Source organism: Lissotriton helveticus, chromosome 3_1 (assembly GCF_964261635.1).
Source record: "Lissotriton helveticus chromosome 3_1, aLisHel1.1, whole genome shotgun sequence".
NCBI classification, from domain to species: Eukaryota; Metazoa; Chordata; class Amphibia; order Caudata; family Salamandridae; genus Lissotriton; species Lissotriton helveticus.
The window spans coordinates 2,035,378,527-2,035,396,828 of NC_136061.1; the positions used below are offsets into that span (position 1 = coordinate 2,035,378,527).

General features: G+C 43.5%; 1 protein-coding gene across 3 annotated transcripts in view; it reads left to right on the forward strand.

The window, feature by feature from the left end:
• Positions 1 to 18,302, forward strand: part of AKAP13 (A-kinase anchoring protein 13) — a 759,080-nt gene that overhangs the window by 597,538 nt on the left and 143,240 nt on the right. For all 3 annotated transcript variants that reach the window (XM_078683158.1, XM_078683159.1, XM_078683160.1), the window contains 4 exons: positions 5,878 to 6,059; positions 6,164 to 6,246; positions 12,641 to 12,823; positions 13,971 to 14,129. In XM_078683158.1, the coding sequence (XP_078539284.1) occupies positions 5,878 to 6,059; positions 6,164 to 6,246; positions 12,641 to 12,823; positions 13,971 to 14,129 (607 nt within the window). The remainder of the gene's footprint in view (positions 1 to 5,877; positions 6,060 to 6,163; positions 6,247 to 12,640; positions 12,824 to 13,970; positions 14,130 to 18,302) is intronic.

Sequence of the window (18,302 nt, forward strand, 5' to 3'; positions counted from 1 at the left end):
TTCGAGCCTGAAAGGCTCTTCGTCAGGGGGTCTCTGCAACAGAAGAGAACGACAGCTCAGCTAAATATGCACTGCTGAACCTTCATTGTATAAACAAAATATGCCACTCCCAATAACACCACCCTCATTCCCCTGCAACTCTCACTTTAGAAAACCCGTTCCTCAAACATCATACACATCCATTCCCCTGCCACTCCTCAACCCCTTCCACCCACTCACTCAAACAATATCGTAATATGCTGCTAAATAAACATAAAAACTCATAACAAATACATATGCAACTCCCAATGTGCTAAATCCAAACCCCTCTTTCAACTACCGATTCTCCCCGTCTAACTGTGCACTTTGCCCAATCAAAAACATGTGTCCCTTCTTATCAAAATCATGACAAATTACCTTTCAAAAGCCTTACACAAACTGCAACCGGCAGCCTGACCTCTCCATCCACCTATTTAAAAGCTGTTTGTTCTTATTTCGTGTCAGTCCGTTATTTTATTGAAAAGAGGAACATGACCCACCCATGTGTTTTCAATTAAACTAAGTGCTTCCCAGCACTAACCCCAGGACCTATTCACCCTATGCCTATGCTCAGTAGTTCAAAAATGATAGCATAAACTCCAAACTCCACAATGCACTCCCCAGCGCTGCAACTTGATGAAACTAAAATAAAAAAAATGCAGAAAAATAAACACACCCTTTTACTCTTCCTCCACCCTCTCTGGTTCAAAACAAAATCACGATGTTGTCTATGAAAGTAAATGACATTACATTGACTAAGAAGTGCATGAAATAATCCATTAATGAATTAGTGTGACTAGGAATACTGGTAAGACAAGCAGTGGAACAATCACAGATAAAGGGGAATGAGGGTGGTGTTATTGGGAGTGTCATTTTTTGTTCAGAATCTGATCGCACTATGAATTTACCAAGGGAAGGAGTGCATTCTTATTACATATTTCTCTAGCTTTCTAATAGTGGCATTTTCAGAATTGTGACTTAATTTACGACTTCTCTATTAAAAAGTGTTTCTTTAGACATCAGACTCTTTTCTCCCAATTGAAAGTTATCGCTTCTTAAATGTAATGAGGTTGCACATGTTATTCTATGGGACAAGCAGGACTTGCTGTGGTGAAAAACAAATGTCAGAGTTTATCTGATAAAGACTACTAGCCGCAGATTCCTTAACGTAGAATTATCCCCAGGCACGTGACTGGATGCGGAAAATTTTCTTTGCCACAGCATCTCTGCGCGCTCGGGCCGGTACCACATTACTCCGCCCTGATGCCGTCCGTAGGCGTGACGTCAGTGAGGGTACATAAGCCCCACCCCAGCGCGCTGAAGTCAGTTTCCTTCTTTTCCGTGTGCTAATGCGGATCCGGATAGTGTCCCAGGCCTTCTTTTTTCACGTTTTGCATTTCTTTTTTTGTGAACAGTGTGCGAATGCCTTCGGGCTTCAAGACGTGCTTGTATTGCGCGCGCCAGGTTTCAGCGTCGGACCCTCACCCCTTTTGTATGTGGTGTTTGGGTGAGAATCATGACTCCACGGACTGTGAAGCTTGTTAGCAGATGAGGCCGAAGTCCTTTCCACCTGCATGTCCAGGTCAGCGTTGTCACCTCGTCTGTCCCCCGCGGAAGGGGCCAAGAACAGCTGTTCCGTCTTTGACATCGTCCTTCTCCGAGGCTGCAGGGGCGTCGCTCGTCCGCTAGTAAGTGTCGCAGCTTGTCCCAGAGGCCCGGTCCCTGCCCTGTGGGGAGGGCAGGTCCTCCACGGGTCGTGCGACCTCATACTTCTCCACCCTACCTGCCGTTTCCCGGTGTGGGGGCGACCAGAGCCCAAATGGAGGTCTATGCTGCTGCCCTTTAGGCCTCTTTGGCTCCTCCTCCTCTTCCTGGGACGTCCACGGCAAGTGCTAGAGAATGGAGGGAAAAGCATAACATAGAACTAAAGAGAGGAAATAAAAAGAGGAGCTTGTTAAAGATAATCTGTTTGAGGACTGACCTACAGAGAACGAAGGAGCAAGTGTTAAGAGGTCGAAAACGAAACTCTTTTGCTTAGTAACAAAATGGCTGGTTGTTTCCGATATGAATACAAGATGCATTTTAGACCGTCCTCCTCTCTTCTCCTCCCTTTTGACTTGTTGCTCTTATAGCTAGAGAAAGAGAATGCTATCTGACCCCACTGTTAATGGAAATGGGTATGCCCTTTGGAAGCACACTTACTAAATTCTGGAGGTTTCCCTCGGAAGCTATTATAAGAAGCTATTATAAGTGTCACTCTTAAGTCTGAAAGCCGGCCAACCATGCAGGAGGTTTTTGACGTTAATATTGGGTTAGGGGATAATCATCCTTTAGTACAATGGAGAGATCAAAGAGTGACAGCACTTCACAAGATGTGAGTCCTCCTAGCCCATGCTCCTCCTATCCCAAAGCTCGGTGCCATCCACAAAGTCAGCTGCAGGTAAGAAACTAAGAAAATCAGCAAACCTCTTCTTTGTTGACGGTTTGTTGACCAGAAAATTGAAAGGTTCAAACATATTATATTACACTGTGGCAAGATGGACTTAAAATGTACCCTACATTGAAACGTGGTGCTTTGGGAGCAATGATGGATTCAACCCTGATCTATGACTGGGGTGAGTGTCAGAAAAGTTTCAGCACTCCATCCATCATCTCCTTGCGTTTGCTTTGTTCGCCCTAAGTTGGCAGGGTATGCCCAAAAGTGGGTCCTCTGCTCACTTTGCCACTGGATTCAAGCTCACTGGCTGAAGAGGTGTGTTACCCCGAAACCGGTCCCAGGATGCTAGTTTCAGGTCCAGGGTAGTCCTAGCCTGGCAGGTCGGGCTGGACTGTTCACAGGAGGGACAACTTTCAGAAACAGGAATTCCCCTTTGGGTAATTTTATATGTCACATATACTCACATTCACAGCAATAAATCAACAATAAACAAAGAAGAAATGTAAAAGTTACTTCATAAAAATTGCTCAACTTATTCAAACAAATGTTAAAAACTTAATATTTCCTGACCTAAATACATGATGAAGCAATAAGAAATACACATAAAAATATGCACATTATACACATAAAAACACAAGTGGGAAACAGAAATAAGGAAAAAATACAGTTCCTATTGAAAATGATGAAAATAAAATAGTTTAACAGTAATTAGACTCTTAACACATATATCTCTTTTTGGAGTCAGAGTTGTTGCTTTACAAACTTAGCGTATTTTCTCTCAAGTGAGCATCGACGCTTTTCGGTGGGCTGATTAAAGAGCCAACACCCTCTTCAGGATAAAAATATTTTGAATCCCACATGAACATACAATATCTGTAATATAAAAATAATAAAAAACAAAACACATACATTTCATGGCTGAAACAGGATATGATTAACATCCTATCACTACATACTTTTACATGCCCTCTGTGTTGAAAGCTATATCTCGACAACATTCATAACTCACTCTCTCCCATTAAGTATTGTGAAAACTGCCTTATATTTCAGCATCTCTATTCACTACTCAAGAAAGGCCATAATTTATTGCCCGATCCTTTCTATGTTTACTGTAAATAATAGAACAGCATTGTATTACGCTTCATCTTACTCTTACTGCCGTGTTAAAAGGATCCTAGTCATAGGACCTATTATTCCTATACTCACTTGGTATCAATTTTAGTATTTTTAAAGTTCATGCTTGACTACGAAGATCAGAGCTATTTTATTGGGCTCTATTCCATGTCATACAGCAGATTTACTGAGTCTATGAATTAAACAATAAAACATTTTGTGATGGTATAAGTCGTTCCCTATTACCTATCAGCAGTAGTGGTGTACATAGTTTACCATATGTGGGGTCTTAGCAAACCTCCCAATGTTCGAGTGTTCACCGCAGAGACCACTAATTCGTTATCTGTATGTCGGGAGATCAAAAATAGAACAGTGTTCTAGTGTCAGTCAACTTATTCTATGTCCCTAATGGCTAGACATGATACTACCACACATATTTCACAACAGTAGTTGATAGGCTGCGTTCTCCAAAATACTTTATTAGTTGACATTCATTGTCTCAAATATGTCTGCAACACAGATTATTCCAAAATGTATGTATGCAACCTACGTTGTCATAATACGCCTGTTCTCATATCTTCATACATAAGACAGAAACAGATCCATATATCTCCGTTCTCAGATAGTTCAATGGATATTCCACAGTGCATCATCAATATCTCTATCTTAATGGAAGCCATGCATATTAACAAATAACGCAAAGATGCCTGACTCATTTTAATAACGAAAAATAAATAGGAACTGTATTTTTTCCTTATTTCTGTTTCCCACTTGTGTTTTTATGTGTATAATGTGCATATTTTTATGTGTACTTTTTATTGATTCATCATGAATTTAGGTCAGGATATATTACGTTTTTAACATTTGTTTGAATAAACTGTGCAATTTTTATGAAGTAACTTTTACATTTCCTCTTTGTTTATTGTTGATTTATTGCTGTGAATGTGAGTATATGTGACATATAAAATTACCCAAAGGGGAATTCCTGTTTCTGACAGTTGTCTTTCCTGGTACCCTATTCCTTTTGATTGTTGGGTCCCTCTCTTTTACTAGAGACTGTTCCCAGGAGGCACAGGGTCAAAACTGATTTGCATATGGCTGAGTCTGAATTGGGGTGGCGAAGTGAGCTAAAGAATGATGATGGATTTAACCCAGATCTGTGACTGGGGATGAGTGTCTGAAAAGTTTCAGCGCTCCATCCATCATCTCCTTGTGTTTGCTTTGTTTGCCCTAAGTTGGCAGGGTAAACTCAGATGTGGGTCCCTTGATCACTTTGCCACTGTATTCAAGCTAGCCTGGCTGGTGAGGGGTGTTACCCATAAACCGGTCCCAGGGTGCTTGTTTCCGGACCAGAAAGACCTAGCCTGGCAGTTCGGGCTGGACTGTTCCCATGAGGCACGGGGTCAAAACTGATTTGCATATGGCTGGGTCTGAACTTGGGTGGCAAAGTGAGCTAAAGAACGATGATGGATTCAACCCAGATCTGTGACTGGGGTTGAGTGTCTGAAACATTTCCGCGTTCCGTCCACGATGATGGATTCAACCCAGATATGTGACTGGGGGTGAGCCTCTGAAATGTTTCTGCGTTCCGTCCATCATCTCCTTGTGTTTTCTCTCAACTAGTTAGTCATGTGTAATGCCCAGTGGTGTGTATCGTTATGAAGATTTCCCAGACTTTCCTCCATGAGTTAAACTGTTACTTGTCATATTAAAATGTGGATCTGTAGAATTTAAATAGTATCTTTTAACTAAATCATTTCACGAGGCTTATTCCAAAAAGGTTGATTGAACGTGATCTAGACTTCAATGGCTACGTTGGTCCCGCATTTCCTCATTTCTTGGGAGACGTGTATTGTAAATATTACTGTCCATAGTGTCCAAAGTGAATTTAATATCCCTACCACAAACGACCTGTCATTGTGTGAGTCCTCAAAAATCAGTCTTTATTAAGGAATGTAAGTTCTAAGTACACTCTATAGATATATATTCTTGAATATTGTTAGTAGTCGCAGATTGTGTTCAATGTTATCTTTAAATAGTTCATTTTAGCTCTGACAAAAATGTACTTATAACTGATTTTGCAGTCGGACATACTGCAAAGTGTATTAGACTCTATGTACCTCTTAAGGTAATATGGAATAGAGTGTTATCCCTAGTACAGTGCTAGCAGTTGTATAGTGATTGGATTTGGTATTCTTTTTTTTCCTTCCTTCATGTTACGTAATGTATGATCACTTGGGTTATATAAATGGTTGATTCTGAACTATTGAATTAATTGTACGGGAAATAACTTCTACTGTCTGTTATAGGAGCATAGATCAACCGTAATTTCTTTGAAGAGGCTGATAGTAAGAGATGTCGCTCATGAAGAGAAAGGACTGTTTCTCATTAGCATGGGAGAAAAAGATCCAGAGATGGTGGAAGTTCACACAAGTTCAAAGGAGGAACGAAACAGCTGGATACAAGCTATACAGGACACTATGACTACAATGTAAGTGAGCTGTTCTATTGCAAAATAATCAAACACCTATCATCAAGTTACAAAATAAGCGTGAAGTATTCCAGAAACAAAAAATGTGTGTTTCTGTCTCCAAGGGGAAAAGATGAAGATGAAGGAATCCCTAGTGAGTCTGAAGAAGAAAGGAGAATTTTGGACACCAAATCCAAAGAATTGAAAGGTGAGCAGAACATGTTAACACATTAAACATCTGAGTGGCATTGCAAAGGGCATGTGTTAGATCTGTTTCATGTCAGTGTTTACCTATGGATAGAGTTTGGTGGATGAGATACTTGGTCACAAACGTGCCTGGAATCCTGACTGCTGTTTTGCAAGTGCCAAATGCTGAAATGCACTTGTTATTCTGTGCATGGGACATCTGCCTCTTTCCTGACTTAGTATTTTGTCACCCTCTTTGCCCTTGGGAATCTCCAGCTACCCCCTCCCCCTCCGCCCCTCTCCACATCCCCCCGCCTCCCCCTAGGAATGACTTTCCCCGTGCCGTCCAGGCTCATACCCTCCCTGGTTCCCTGCCCCCTCTCACGAAAGTCCCGACGAAGTCACGAGCAGCCACTCCCAGCAGAAACTCTACCTCCCTCGCCCCGCTAGAAGTGAGCGCACTCGTCACTTCACACGAACTCCCCCCGAACCAGCCTGCCCTGGCCCCTCACGTGACTTCGACCCTCTCCTCCTCGATCCAAGTCATCACCGGAATAGGTAGGGACCTGCCCACTCGTAGAACTGTCAGACCCCCCTCTTTATCTGTCCCCCATTCCCAGAGCCATCCCTGACTATTTGAAAGCAAAAGAAGACCCCCCCCACTTGAACTGCATGCTTATCAACAGCCGGTCCGCAGTCAAACATGCAACGGAAATTGCTGAATCCATCCTCACCCATGACCTGGATGTGGCCTTCCTTACTGAAACGTGGCTTAACTCCCTATCCCACCCCATTCTGGATATGCTGGTGCCTCCCGGCTTCTCAATTATCCGTAAAAACAGGCCCATTCACAAAGGCGGCGGCATAGCGATCATCTACAAAAGCAACCTCGCAATTTCGGAAGCTCCCTCCTACCTGCATAGCTCCTTCGAATGCCTGTCGGTCAACATCAAATTGCACGGGCATAGCTCTCGTCAGTGCCATCTCCTCTACCATCCCCCAGGCAATGCCAACGAATTTAAAGCTCAGTTATCGGATCTGATCACCCAATCCGCACTTAATGGCGACGACAATCTAATTATGGGCGACCTCAACTTAAGATGGAACGACCACAAAAACCCGCTGATTCAATCTCTCAACACCATGCTACAAGACAACGATTTGGTCCAACATTGCTCAGAAGCAACACACTACAGAGGAGCGACCCTGGATGCCATCATTGCGAACAAAACTGCAGTCTCGATTGACCACATCATCCCGGTGGACTGGTCAGACCACCACATCATTTTATTTCATATCATCCAGCCGGCCGTGTCACTCCCACCCACTCAAGCCCCCCCTAACTGGGTCAGGAACACCACCAGAGTTCCCCGAGACAAGCTTGGGGAAGGACTAAACAAGCTCCTCCCGAACACGGTGGAGCCCCTCTCTACCTCGGAACTCACCTCGCTCTACCATTCCAATCTAGAGCTTGTCCTAGATCAGCTGGCACCTCTGAAATTAAAAAAAACCAGAAGCATCCCCTCCAGATCTTGGTTCTCTACTGACATTAATGAGGAAAGAAGACACCTTAGATCCTTGGAAAGAACTTGGAGAAACAACCCCTCTCCCTTGCATCGGGACCAACTGAAGGCAGCCCGAAAATTATACTATACTCACATCAAAAATAAGAAGACTTCCTTCTTCAGTTCTGCATTAGACAATGCTAGAAACCGCCCCAAGGAACTCTTCGACATCATTAGAAACCAAACCTCCATTCCCAAGGCAGCCAACTTAACTGCCTCCAAAACTCAATGCGACAACTTCGCAAGCTTCTTCAATGAAAAAATCGCCAAAATCGATCGCTCCTTCAGCCAGAGCCCTGCAGTCATCCACTACCCCCCAGTAACCTCCTCTCTCCGCTGGTCTTCTTTCCAGCCGATCGAGGTTGAAATGATATGCAATCTTATCGACGCAGCGAAACCCTCCTCTCACTCTCTCGATCTACTTCCCGCGAGACTGACCAAGGACCTGAAGCTCACCCTAGCCCCAATATGGGGCAAGATCATCAACAGCTCCTTAAGCGAGGGCCTCATCCCTGACTGCCTTAAACTAGGACAAGTCACCCCTCTGCTCAAAAAACCCGGCCTTGATCTCACAGACATGAACAACTTCAGACCAGTCTCGAATCTTCCGTTCCTAGCCAAAATTCTGGAAAAATGTGTGCTGTCACAACTAAACCAACACTTAGAGAACTCTAACCTACTGGATCCTCTCCAATCAGGGTTCAGAAAGGGCTGCAGTACGGAAACCGCTATTCTAAATTTCCTTGATGACCTGCACATGTCACTCGACTCCAACCAATGTAGCCTCCTCATTCTCCTTGACCTCTCGGCTGCATTTGACACGGTCGACCACTCCCTCCTTCTTAATGTCCTCCGAGAAAGAGCGGGCATCCAAAACACAGTCCTAAAATGGTTCGCCTCCTTTCTGAACAACCGCTCTCAAAGAATAAAGATCAACAGGTTCGAGTCAGACCCCCTCCCCATCAACAGAGGTGTTCCACAAGGATCAGTACTCTCCCCACAACTTTTCAACATCTACATGGAACCCCTCACCTCTCTCCTAAGGAACTCTAACATCCCCTTCCACCTGTACGCGGATGACACTCAACTCTACTTGGAAACCACCTCGATCGCTGACATTCACAGACTTAATGCCACACTCATGGAGGTCCAACACTGGCTCTCAGCCAACCACCTCAAACTAAACGAAGAAAAAACGGAAGTTCTCCTAATTTCGAACAAAGATGAAAACCCACAAATAATGGAATGGCTCAAAGCCTTAAATGCTCTCAATGTCTCTCTTACTCCAACGGACTCAGCAAAATCACTAGGAATCACTCTCGACCCCAAACTGGACATGAAGAAGCACATCTCAAAAACAGCCTAAAGCGCATTCATGAACTTGAAACTTCTCTACAAAATTAAACCCTTCCTCCCCCCCCCAAAGATCTGAAACATGCCACCCAGGCACTTGTGCTCTCAAGAATTGACTATGGCATTGCTGTACTGACTGGAACAGCCAAATCACACCTGGGTCCCCTCAACTCCACCCTCAACGCTGCCGCAAGAATGGTCACAGGAACAAAGAAATTTGACCACATCTCACCGGCGCTCAAAGAACTCAAATGGCTTCCGATTGACCAACGAGCCAACTTCCGCACAGCCTGCCTCACACATAAAGCCTTGCATACAGGCAAACCAGAATACCTGGCCTCTAAACTCAAAAGGGCTGGACAATCCAGGAACCTCAGAAGCTCCAACACACTCCTGCTCATCCCGCTGAAATCACAGGAACGCAAGACCTCTAATAAATCCTTTGCGGGGAACGCTCCCAGGATTTGGAACTCCATCCCCCCACATATCAGAACGACCGCCTCCTTCCCACAATTCAAAACGCTACTCAAAGCCCTCTTCCTTGAACGCTCCGGTGCTTAGCGAGAAGCCCATCTCCCAACAGCAGAAATCTGATATCCTTTGCGGAACTCAAATCTATCCGATTCGCCCCCAATATCAGTCTCGTATTGCGTTATTATTGCTGTTGTTTTGCTGGTGTACAGGCTTTATTCCCCTTCTATCGTTTCCGATTCTTGTATTCTATGCTTATTGCCTTGATTGCACTTCTCTATTTGCTGTGAAGCGCTCTGATACCCCCCGGGTCCAGCTAGCGCTATACAAAACTTCAATAAATAAAAAAATAAAAAATAAAAAAATAAGGCGCGTATTTATTTAATTGAGCATTTAGTGTATATGCAAACAAGAAATAGACTAGAGGGCTGGTTTAAATTGTGATGTATGGTTTATAATAAAATACTCCAACCCCATGACGGAGTTCCAGCTTTCCTCATTTAGAAATGTCCGCCAGCCCTGCAGACATCGCTAGTCATTGACCGAACCACTGTTGTGGCGGTTCCTTTCAATATGTTAAAAGTCTGACAGATGGTACAGTCAAATTAATATGCGTTTATCGTGCTTTTAGTTGTTTTTTTTTTTTTTTAAAGCAAACTCCCAGAGCAGGAGCTTGTCTTTGAAAAGAAAATGACTCCCAAACCAGGACGTTTTCTCCCATGGTCTGGGAGTCATTTCACTGTCCATTACAGCCAGGTTCACCCGATGGTGAGGGATAGTTAAACTGGCCATTTGAACATCCACGCCCAGTCGGGCAAATTATAAAAACTCAGACGGCCTGGAGTAGGTCTGCGTTGAAATACTGAAAGTCCGCCTGCCTGTAAGTTGGGTAGGCCGACAGAGGGTTTGGCACTACTCAGTCACAGGAACAATACAGTACCCTTTTTGCAAAATTCTAAATCCGGCACTAGGTTTCATGATGTGCATTGTAAGAAGTAGCAAACGCAACAAGATGATGGATGGAGCACTGAAACCTTTCCACCACTCACCCCAAGTCAAAGATCTGGGTCTAATCCATTGTTCTTTTCCTCACGAGGCCACCCCAGTTTGGACCCAGACATTTGCAAATCAGTCTTGACCCTGTTCCTCTTGGGAACAGGCCAGCCCGAACTGCCAGGCCAGAGTCAAGGCTGATTTGCATATGGCTTGGTCTAAACTGCAAGGTGTTGGTTGCAAAATTACGATGGATTAAACCCTAATCTATGACTGGGGGTGAATGTTTGACAATGTTCAACATTCCGTTCATCATCTTTTTGTGTTGCATTTTCACCTTACGTCCGAAGGGTATGCCCAGACGTGGGTCCTGTGCTCGCTATGCCACCGGTTTCAAGCTAGCCTGGATGATATGGGGTGATGCCCCGAAACTGATCCCAGGATGCTTGTTTTCCGGTCCAGGGAGTTCCTGGCCTGGTAGTTTGGGCTGGACTTTATCTTTGGGGAACCGGGTCAAGACTGATGTGCATATGGCTGGGTCCAAACTGGAATAGCGTGGCGAGCAAAATAACGATGGATTAAACCCAGATTGTGACTGGCGGTGAGTGTTTAAAAATGTCCATCATCTTTTTGTGTTGTATTGTAAGAAGTAGACTGATTTTTTAGGAATTTTCGTGTTAATCAGTGTCTTCAACAACTGAATTATTTAATTATAATGTGGTCTTACAAATGCCGGACATTTGGCCTGAAATAATTGAACTTGTTTTTGTAACATCCCCATGCGGTCTGTTGTGATGAAAATTGAATATTGTTTGAGAATGACTATATTTTTAAAGAGGCGCGGAGTAGATTACAAAATGTACTCCTATGCTAATCTAAATTGGTATTGTGAATTGTCTTCCGTCTCCCACTAGTTGTTCCTTGAGTTCTAAAAGGAAAGTCAATCATTAAAAGTGGTTTAGGCGTCTAACTATGTATACCTTTGGCCTATATATTATAATGGTGGGTATGTATCTATATATTTACATATTATACTTCCTGGAGGACAGAAAAAGAGAACAATGCTATATATATGTAAATATTTTTAGAATGTTATCCATATCTTAAATAATCCTTTCCAAACTGTGCCCCCAAACACACACGTATCCCTCCTTTATCCTACTCACCCAACCAACAGGAGCACAATCCACCACTCCCAATAACAATTTACATTTCCCCCTGCTAAACCACCAAAAACATTCTATCCCTTCTGCACTATACATTTAATGCATGCAATCTCAAAGAGAAATTAATTACTTAACTCAATTTTCATCAATAATAATAATAATAATAAACATTGGGTTCCAGAATAACCTGCTACTGCCGAAAAGCGCTTCAACTAACGCTATCAGGAGTAGTAAGCACTGTGTGAATACAGTTTACAAAGCCCTTTGGCAGAGTGCGTGTTGTCAATGGCAATTTAGACGTATCTAAAAACGTTTGTTCCACTGATGTGAAAAGTACTGCCATTTCAGTTTTGTTTATCTTTAGACTGAAAACTGAGGTTGCATGGCGTTTAGTTTAGTCCGCGGTACTGGAATGATTGTGTGTGTGAAACTCTAGTAGCCTTTCGGCACGCACTGTGCCTCCATTTTGTGCACGCTTGGACAGTTTACAATTAAGAATGCAATGTGCTTGCATGAAACGCGGTAAATGTCCCTTGCGCAGTCATATCATCCTTTGAGGTTAATTTTTATCAATATGCGTATTTCTAAAACACCGACTCATCGCTAGATGGTGATTATAATAGAAGTCTATATTTCCACTGTCTAAAATTAGAGTTTAGGACGAGTAGGCAAAGAAATTCCAGAAGGTGGCACTGTTGTAACATATATTTTTTATAGTGTTTATTATTCGGGAGCACATTTGTGAGGATCATCGCCGTTGTTGAGGAACATGACGGTAGGATCATTCTTCATGTGCTCCAAAAATGTATAATTATTACGTTATTCTGCCCCAAACACTATAATTAAACTCCTATTCTTTACTTCACAGAGCAACTTCAGCAAAAAGACAAACAGATCTTGACGTTGTTAGATGAAAAAGAAAGCATCTTCCGAAACTTGTGCTGTGGCCAGGAAGACAGCTCCCAGGATTTGGTGTCCAGGGCACTGTTTAGGGCCAACTCCGAAGAGGCACTAAAGGGGGAGGAAATAGTGAAAACGGCGATAAAAGAGGGTAAGCAACGTGACATTTTGTCAAAAGGTTCGATAAAGTTGCAGATTTGGGGAAGTTGTGTTTAATTTTCTTGACTCTTTAAGGCGGAAAAGAAATGGAGAGTGGGGAAAGAATATGCAAATATAAAGTTTAATTTGGGAGGAAATTCCTATCTCGGGTTTCAAATCCTGATGGAATAAGTTATGTTCTTAACCAGGAAGGGTTGGTTGCTTGACAGTCAGTTGTATGTCGTTTCATTAAAGAGCCTAGTGGAATTTTTGAAAATCATGTTGATGATAATATATTAAAAAAAAGTAATCTATTGTTAAGTCAAATTCTGATCCTTACCCTCATGCACACCTAGTTTTATCTATATGGACTTTCTAGTTGTTCCGTCAGTGCTGTTTCCACAAATTAGTATAGAAGAAAGGTAGTAACTACTGCGAATTCAGTTATTATAGGCCTGTGCTTCCCCCGACTTTGGAACCTGCTACTAATGCATATGGGCGTAGCATGGCTCATGGAATGTGGACCTAAAACCTTCAGGTTGGTTCCTTGTATTCCAGGAGCAGAAGTAGAACACGTGAAGTGTCATATTGTGTTTTTATCGAACGAGCCTCCGTTTTAAAACACAAGGTGCAGAAAGAACATACACGATTTCAGAATTACTGTTGCTGGAGTAATGGGCACAGATAGCCGATACCCTGATGCCGAACAGCGCGATTCATAAGTAGAATCAAAATATTATGAAAAATGAGTTGCCAAGCACTTTTTCCGGATGGATACCTAGGGGCTCCGTGGCGCCAATCCACTGACACCTGCTTCATCAGGTTTCATTCAAGATGACTCCGTGAAAGTTTTTCGACCACCAAAGGAGTGCTTTTTCTCCAAAGATAGTTACGTTTGTACACTATAACACATTCGAAATAATTTTTTAGTCGGAAGAAATTGTTTTCAATAATTTTGATTACATTTCTGAAATTATGTAAATTAAAAAAATCACAAGTCATCTGCCTGATGAAACACCTGTGCTTGAACAACTGATTTGATTGTTCTATGAAATGTATCTCACTGTCTTGATGTAAAATTGCCTGTTTCAAAGCAGTCATCTGTTTCTGTTTAACAAGAGAACATGCTGCAAAGTTCTAATTTTGCTATGTTTTTTCAGTTGAAACCCTTCAAGATATAGTGACCAGCAATCTGGGCAGCACTGTTGGACACCAGATCAGCAGTTCTACAGAACTTGGAGTGGCGACCCCGGTCTCCCTTCCCAGGAGAGCTGAAACCTTTGGAGGATTCGACAGCCATCAAATGACTTCTCTAAAAAGTATGCTTTCTCCTCTTCTTTTTTTCCCTGTGCACTGCGTCCTTTGCCTTCCCAAACCATATGTTTCAAGTGCTTCCTCATACTGAGCGTCCTCTAGATGCTTGTTGTCAGGTTAAATGTAGAAGTGGGCTTGGTATGGAGCCACTCTGATCATACCCCCATGTGAAAGTCAACTAGTCCTTCTAATCGCTTCTAATCACAGAGCCAGTTCCTCAACTGTTCCCGGTGCTTCTGGAGTTCGCTGGGCCGTCGGCATTGCCGCACTAGGCATGGGACTTTTGAGAGTAATGCCATGCATTTGCGGCCTTTTACCTGGCTCCCATTAGTGCACTGTGGGATTCCAAAGTTCTGCAGTGGCCTCCTGTTGGGTTACTGTCTCGGCTCCATCTATGCCCCTTGAACCTGCCTTGGTTTATCACCGACTTCTATTCCGGCTCCAACATCTGTAATGGTCCCTTCACCACCAATGCTGATACTGATGCCACGGCGCCAGCTGTCAAGCCCCTACCAACTTCAGTGTCAGACGTTGAACAGAATCGGTTTCGAGCCCGACCTGGCAGCATTTTTACTGCACTGTTGAAAATGTGAAGTGCCAACACTTTGCATGTTTGAGTTTCCATGAAAGCTCCCCCTTGGTGATGCATTCAGACCAGAATGGTGCATGGGAATCCAATATACCTTTCCCCCGCTGCCACTAATTCCCGGAGTTCTGAAGAAGACAGAAACAACTGGGATCAAGTCATTCTAGTGCTTCCAGATTGGGTCAGGAGAGCGTGGTGTGCTGAACGTCTGGGCATGAGCGTTTGCCCTCCTATTAAGCCACCTCAGAGGGAGGATCTTTAGTCCCAGCAGCACGGCAGGGTCCTGCATCCAAATCTGCACAATCTACACATCCATGCATGGAGATTGAGCGGCTGCAGTTGAGTGCATTTGATCTTCTTCCGGAGGTTGTGATCTCGTCCTTGCATCCAGGTGTCCTTCTACAAAGTCTACCTGTGCTGGATTTGTGGCCTGGTATGGAAATAGCAAAACAAGACCCCATACAAGCCAAGATGTAGTACAAATGCAAATATAGATGCTAGTTACATTGCACAGATTGATTTTCTGGAACTGGAAAAGAAAGCTGATGTTATGGCGGAGGTGCAACAAAGCCTCTACTCCTACATGCTGCTAATATCGAGTGTCTTGAGAGGAATAATTTTTGATACTGAAGGAGTATATTAACCTCAAAACCAGACACGGTTCCTGTTCAGGCTTGTTGGGAACAACTATCTTTTGCGCTGAATACCTCCATGATCTTTGCTATGTTCACTTTACCTCTCCTAACCAGTGTTAAAGTGCCTGTGCTACTCCTGTAAGTATGGTAAAATTAGCATACCCCTAATTGGTATATTTAACTTGTCTATACTTCTCTACTATATGGTACATAGTACCCCGGACCTGTAAGTTAATGTCAAGTAGTGGTAACCCATTGTGCCACCCACTGCAGTGGCAGCACAAACATGACTGCTGGCCTACGATTGTAGCATGGTTGTTATGTTTTTAAACTATCCCATTTTAGCATCTTTATTCGTAAGTCACCCTTCGGTAGGCATTATTCTCCAAAAGGCAGGGTGCATGGTATAGGCAAGTAGAATTCTGATGTTACACATGTCCTTACAGTGAAAAGGCTCCAGAAGCTATTTCCACTGTAGCAGAGTTGGCTGTTCCATTGGAAAGCATTAGGATACAATATTGAATTTAATAATGTTCTCTTAAGCCAGGAAACACCTACCAAATTCTTGGACTTTTTAAAATATTTATTACAAGTCCAAATCACTGGTGAAGTCAGATATGTCAATAAATATTTTGACAAATGGTACTTATAAAATGTTACACTATTCCTGCATAAAGCCCATTTGCATGAGCTCTACCTGTCACCTGGCAGCTGAATAGCTCCTTTGGTGAGATGTGAAAACAGCTCCCAGAGCAGGACAAACGCTCTGTGTGTGGGGAGGGGGGGGGGGGTCTGATTCTCTGGCACGATGACTATTTGGACTGGGTTCAGGAACTTGACACTATCACAGGCAAATGTTAGCTGACAACTGGGCAGGGCTTTTGTTTGTTGCCCCAGTCAGGCAGGCATCAATCCCAGTGGGAAAGGAGCTGCCCCTGGAGCTGGTTTAGAAAGAACACAGAGAATGGTCAACCATTTTATTGGCCACATGTCTGGGGTGGGTAAAGATGCTCTGCAGAGAGGGGTAAAGGTTCTGGCATCTTGGTTTTAGGTGGAGAAGAGCACTTTTAAATTGTTTGTTGTAGGGCAAATAGGGAATGCTGCAAGGGTGGGTAGGCCTACCACAGGGAACGTTTACCCTCTTGGGTTAAAAAGGAGCCAGAGGCACCCCATCCATAGGCTGGTGCCAGACATGAATGTGACACCAAAAGTACTGTCCTCAGAACACTTTCTGCACCTGAGGAATAACAGACTGGGACTGAACTTGCAGAATAACAGACAAGGACTGAACCTGCTGTCTGTGACCTGAGAAGAGCCTAGAAAACAGGACCTGCTCTCCTTTTACCTAGCTGAAACAAGGGGACTCCAAGGGTTATATTGATGACCTTCTGTTCAAGCTTTCTTTAAACGTTGCCTCCAAGTTAAGCCTGTCTGCTCTGTCATAGCTACTGGGGGATGGGATGGGGCGGGGGGGGGGGGGGGCTGGAGGTAGTACTCAGGTTTATGTAGTGACTCTAGTGGTTCACCTTGACCAGGGTTGCAGTTATTATTTGAGGTGTGTACACACCCCTACCAACTAATATCTCAACTTTCTGCAAAGCCCTAAAGAAGTTCTGGATATGATGGAATTAAACGCGGTGGCTTGAATGAGTTGTTTATATGCATCGAAAGAAAATAGAGAATTGTTTTATGAAACAAAGGCAGTGTTGACTTTGAAATTCAATCCTGGGCCTGTGCATCAATAACTTTTACATGCTGCTTCTTGCCTTCAGGCAGCTGGATGACTCTAACCTTGTGTAAGCAGAGACAGTTCACAGCTTCCAAACTTCATAGAGTTCCTGTGAGTGCGACCCTGGTTTGTATCTTCAAGGCAGACCGTCTCTTTTAGTCGCTCGGAGTCTACCTAAGCCAGTGGATAGTGTCTCCCACCTTCCCTGGTACAAGTTCATCCTTTGGTGCTGACATTTGAGTCCTTACCTTCCACTGAAAAAATCGTCTTCCAAACACATGTTCACAATGAGTGGAAGTATGGATTGTTAATCACTTTCAAGTTGCAGTAAAGAATCTTGATACAGATAAATGCAAAACCTGTTACAGCTTGTCAACCTGGCCTACAACACATGAAGAGTTTTTCCAGAGGACCTTTTGTGTCCCTAGCAGCTATCAGGAGATGAGCTCACTCTGATCCTCTTTTAGATCATGCACAGTTCTTAGCAAAGGTAGCCACAATCATACCCCACTGTTTTAGCACTGCAGTCTCTTTAAAGCTTACGATTTCTGCACTATGTCCATACGTGGCTTCTTTCTTGACATGTTCGGATTTCTAGCCATGCTTTGTCTCCTGAGAGCACTCCTATCATATCTTTTCCATCCACATGCCACACACAACTTCCAAACACTTCCTCCTGGTTGATGTCTCTGGCCAACCTTTGTCATGCATTTGTCAGGGAAGCAACCTTCACAACCCAAGGTTTGCTAGTCGGAGCTGGAGCTTCCACCTAAAACACCATCGTTTGTAGGTGTAGAAGAGGTGTGGGAATGTCCGTACTCTAATCCTCCACTACCAGACTCTCCCTAGTTTACCACAGGTGTCTCACTTATGGCTAAAACTCTGAAAAGTGGATTGGTGGGTCCCAGGCCAAGCTCTTCCTATGCTGCTGCATCACTCCTGCTTCCACTCAGTTCCCTTGCTTTTTTCTTCTTCTTTTGAGTGCCTCTCTCTTTTTTCACTGATTTGTCTCCTTGTTTCCCCATTTTTCCTTTGCTTTTTCTCCTTATTCCCTGATTTCTTAGTGTCTCTCCATGTTTCCCCTGTTATTTCTTTGAATTTTCTCTCCGTGTTTCCTTCTCTTTTCTCCTCTTTGCCACTCCTCTCAGGTGCCCTCCTGCTGCTGTTTTTCCACCTCCCGCTTAGTCCCACTGACCTCCTCCTAACATACCTTCCTCCTCCAAGAACC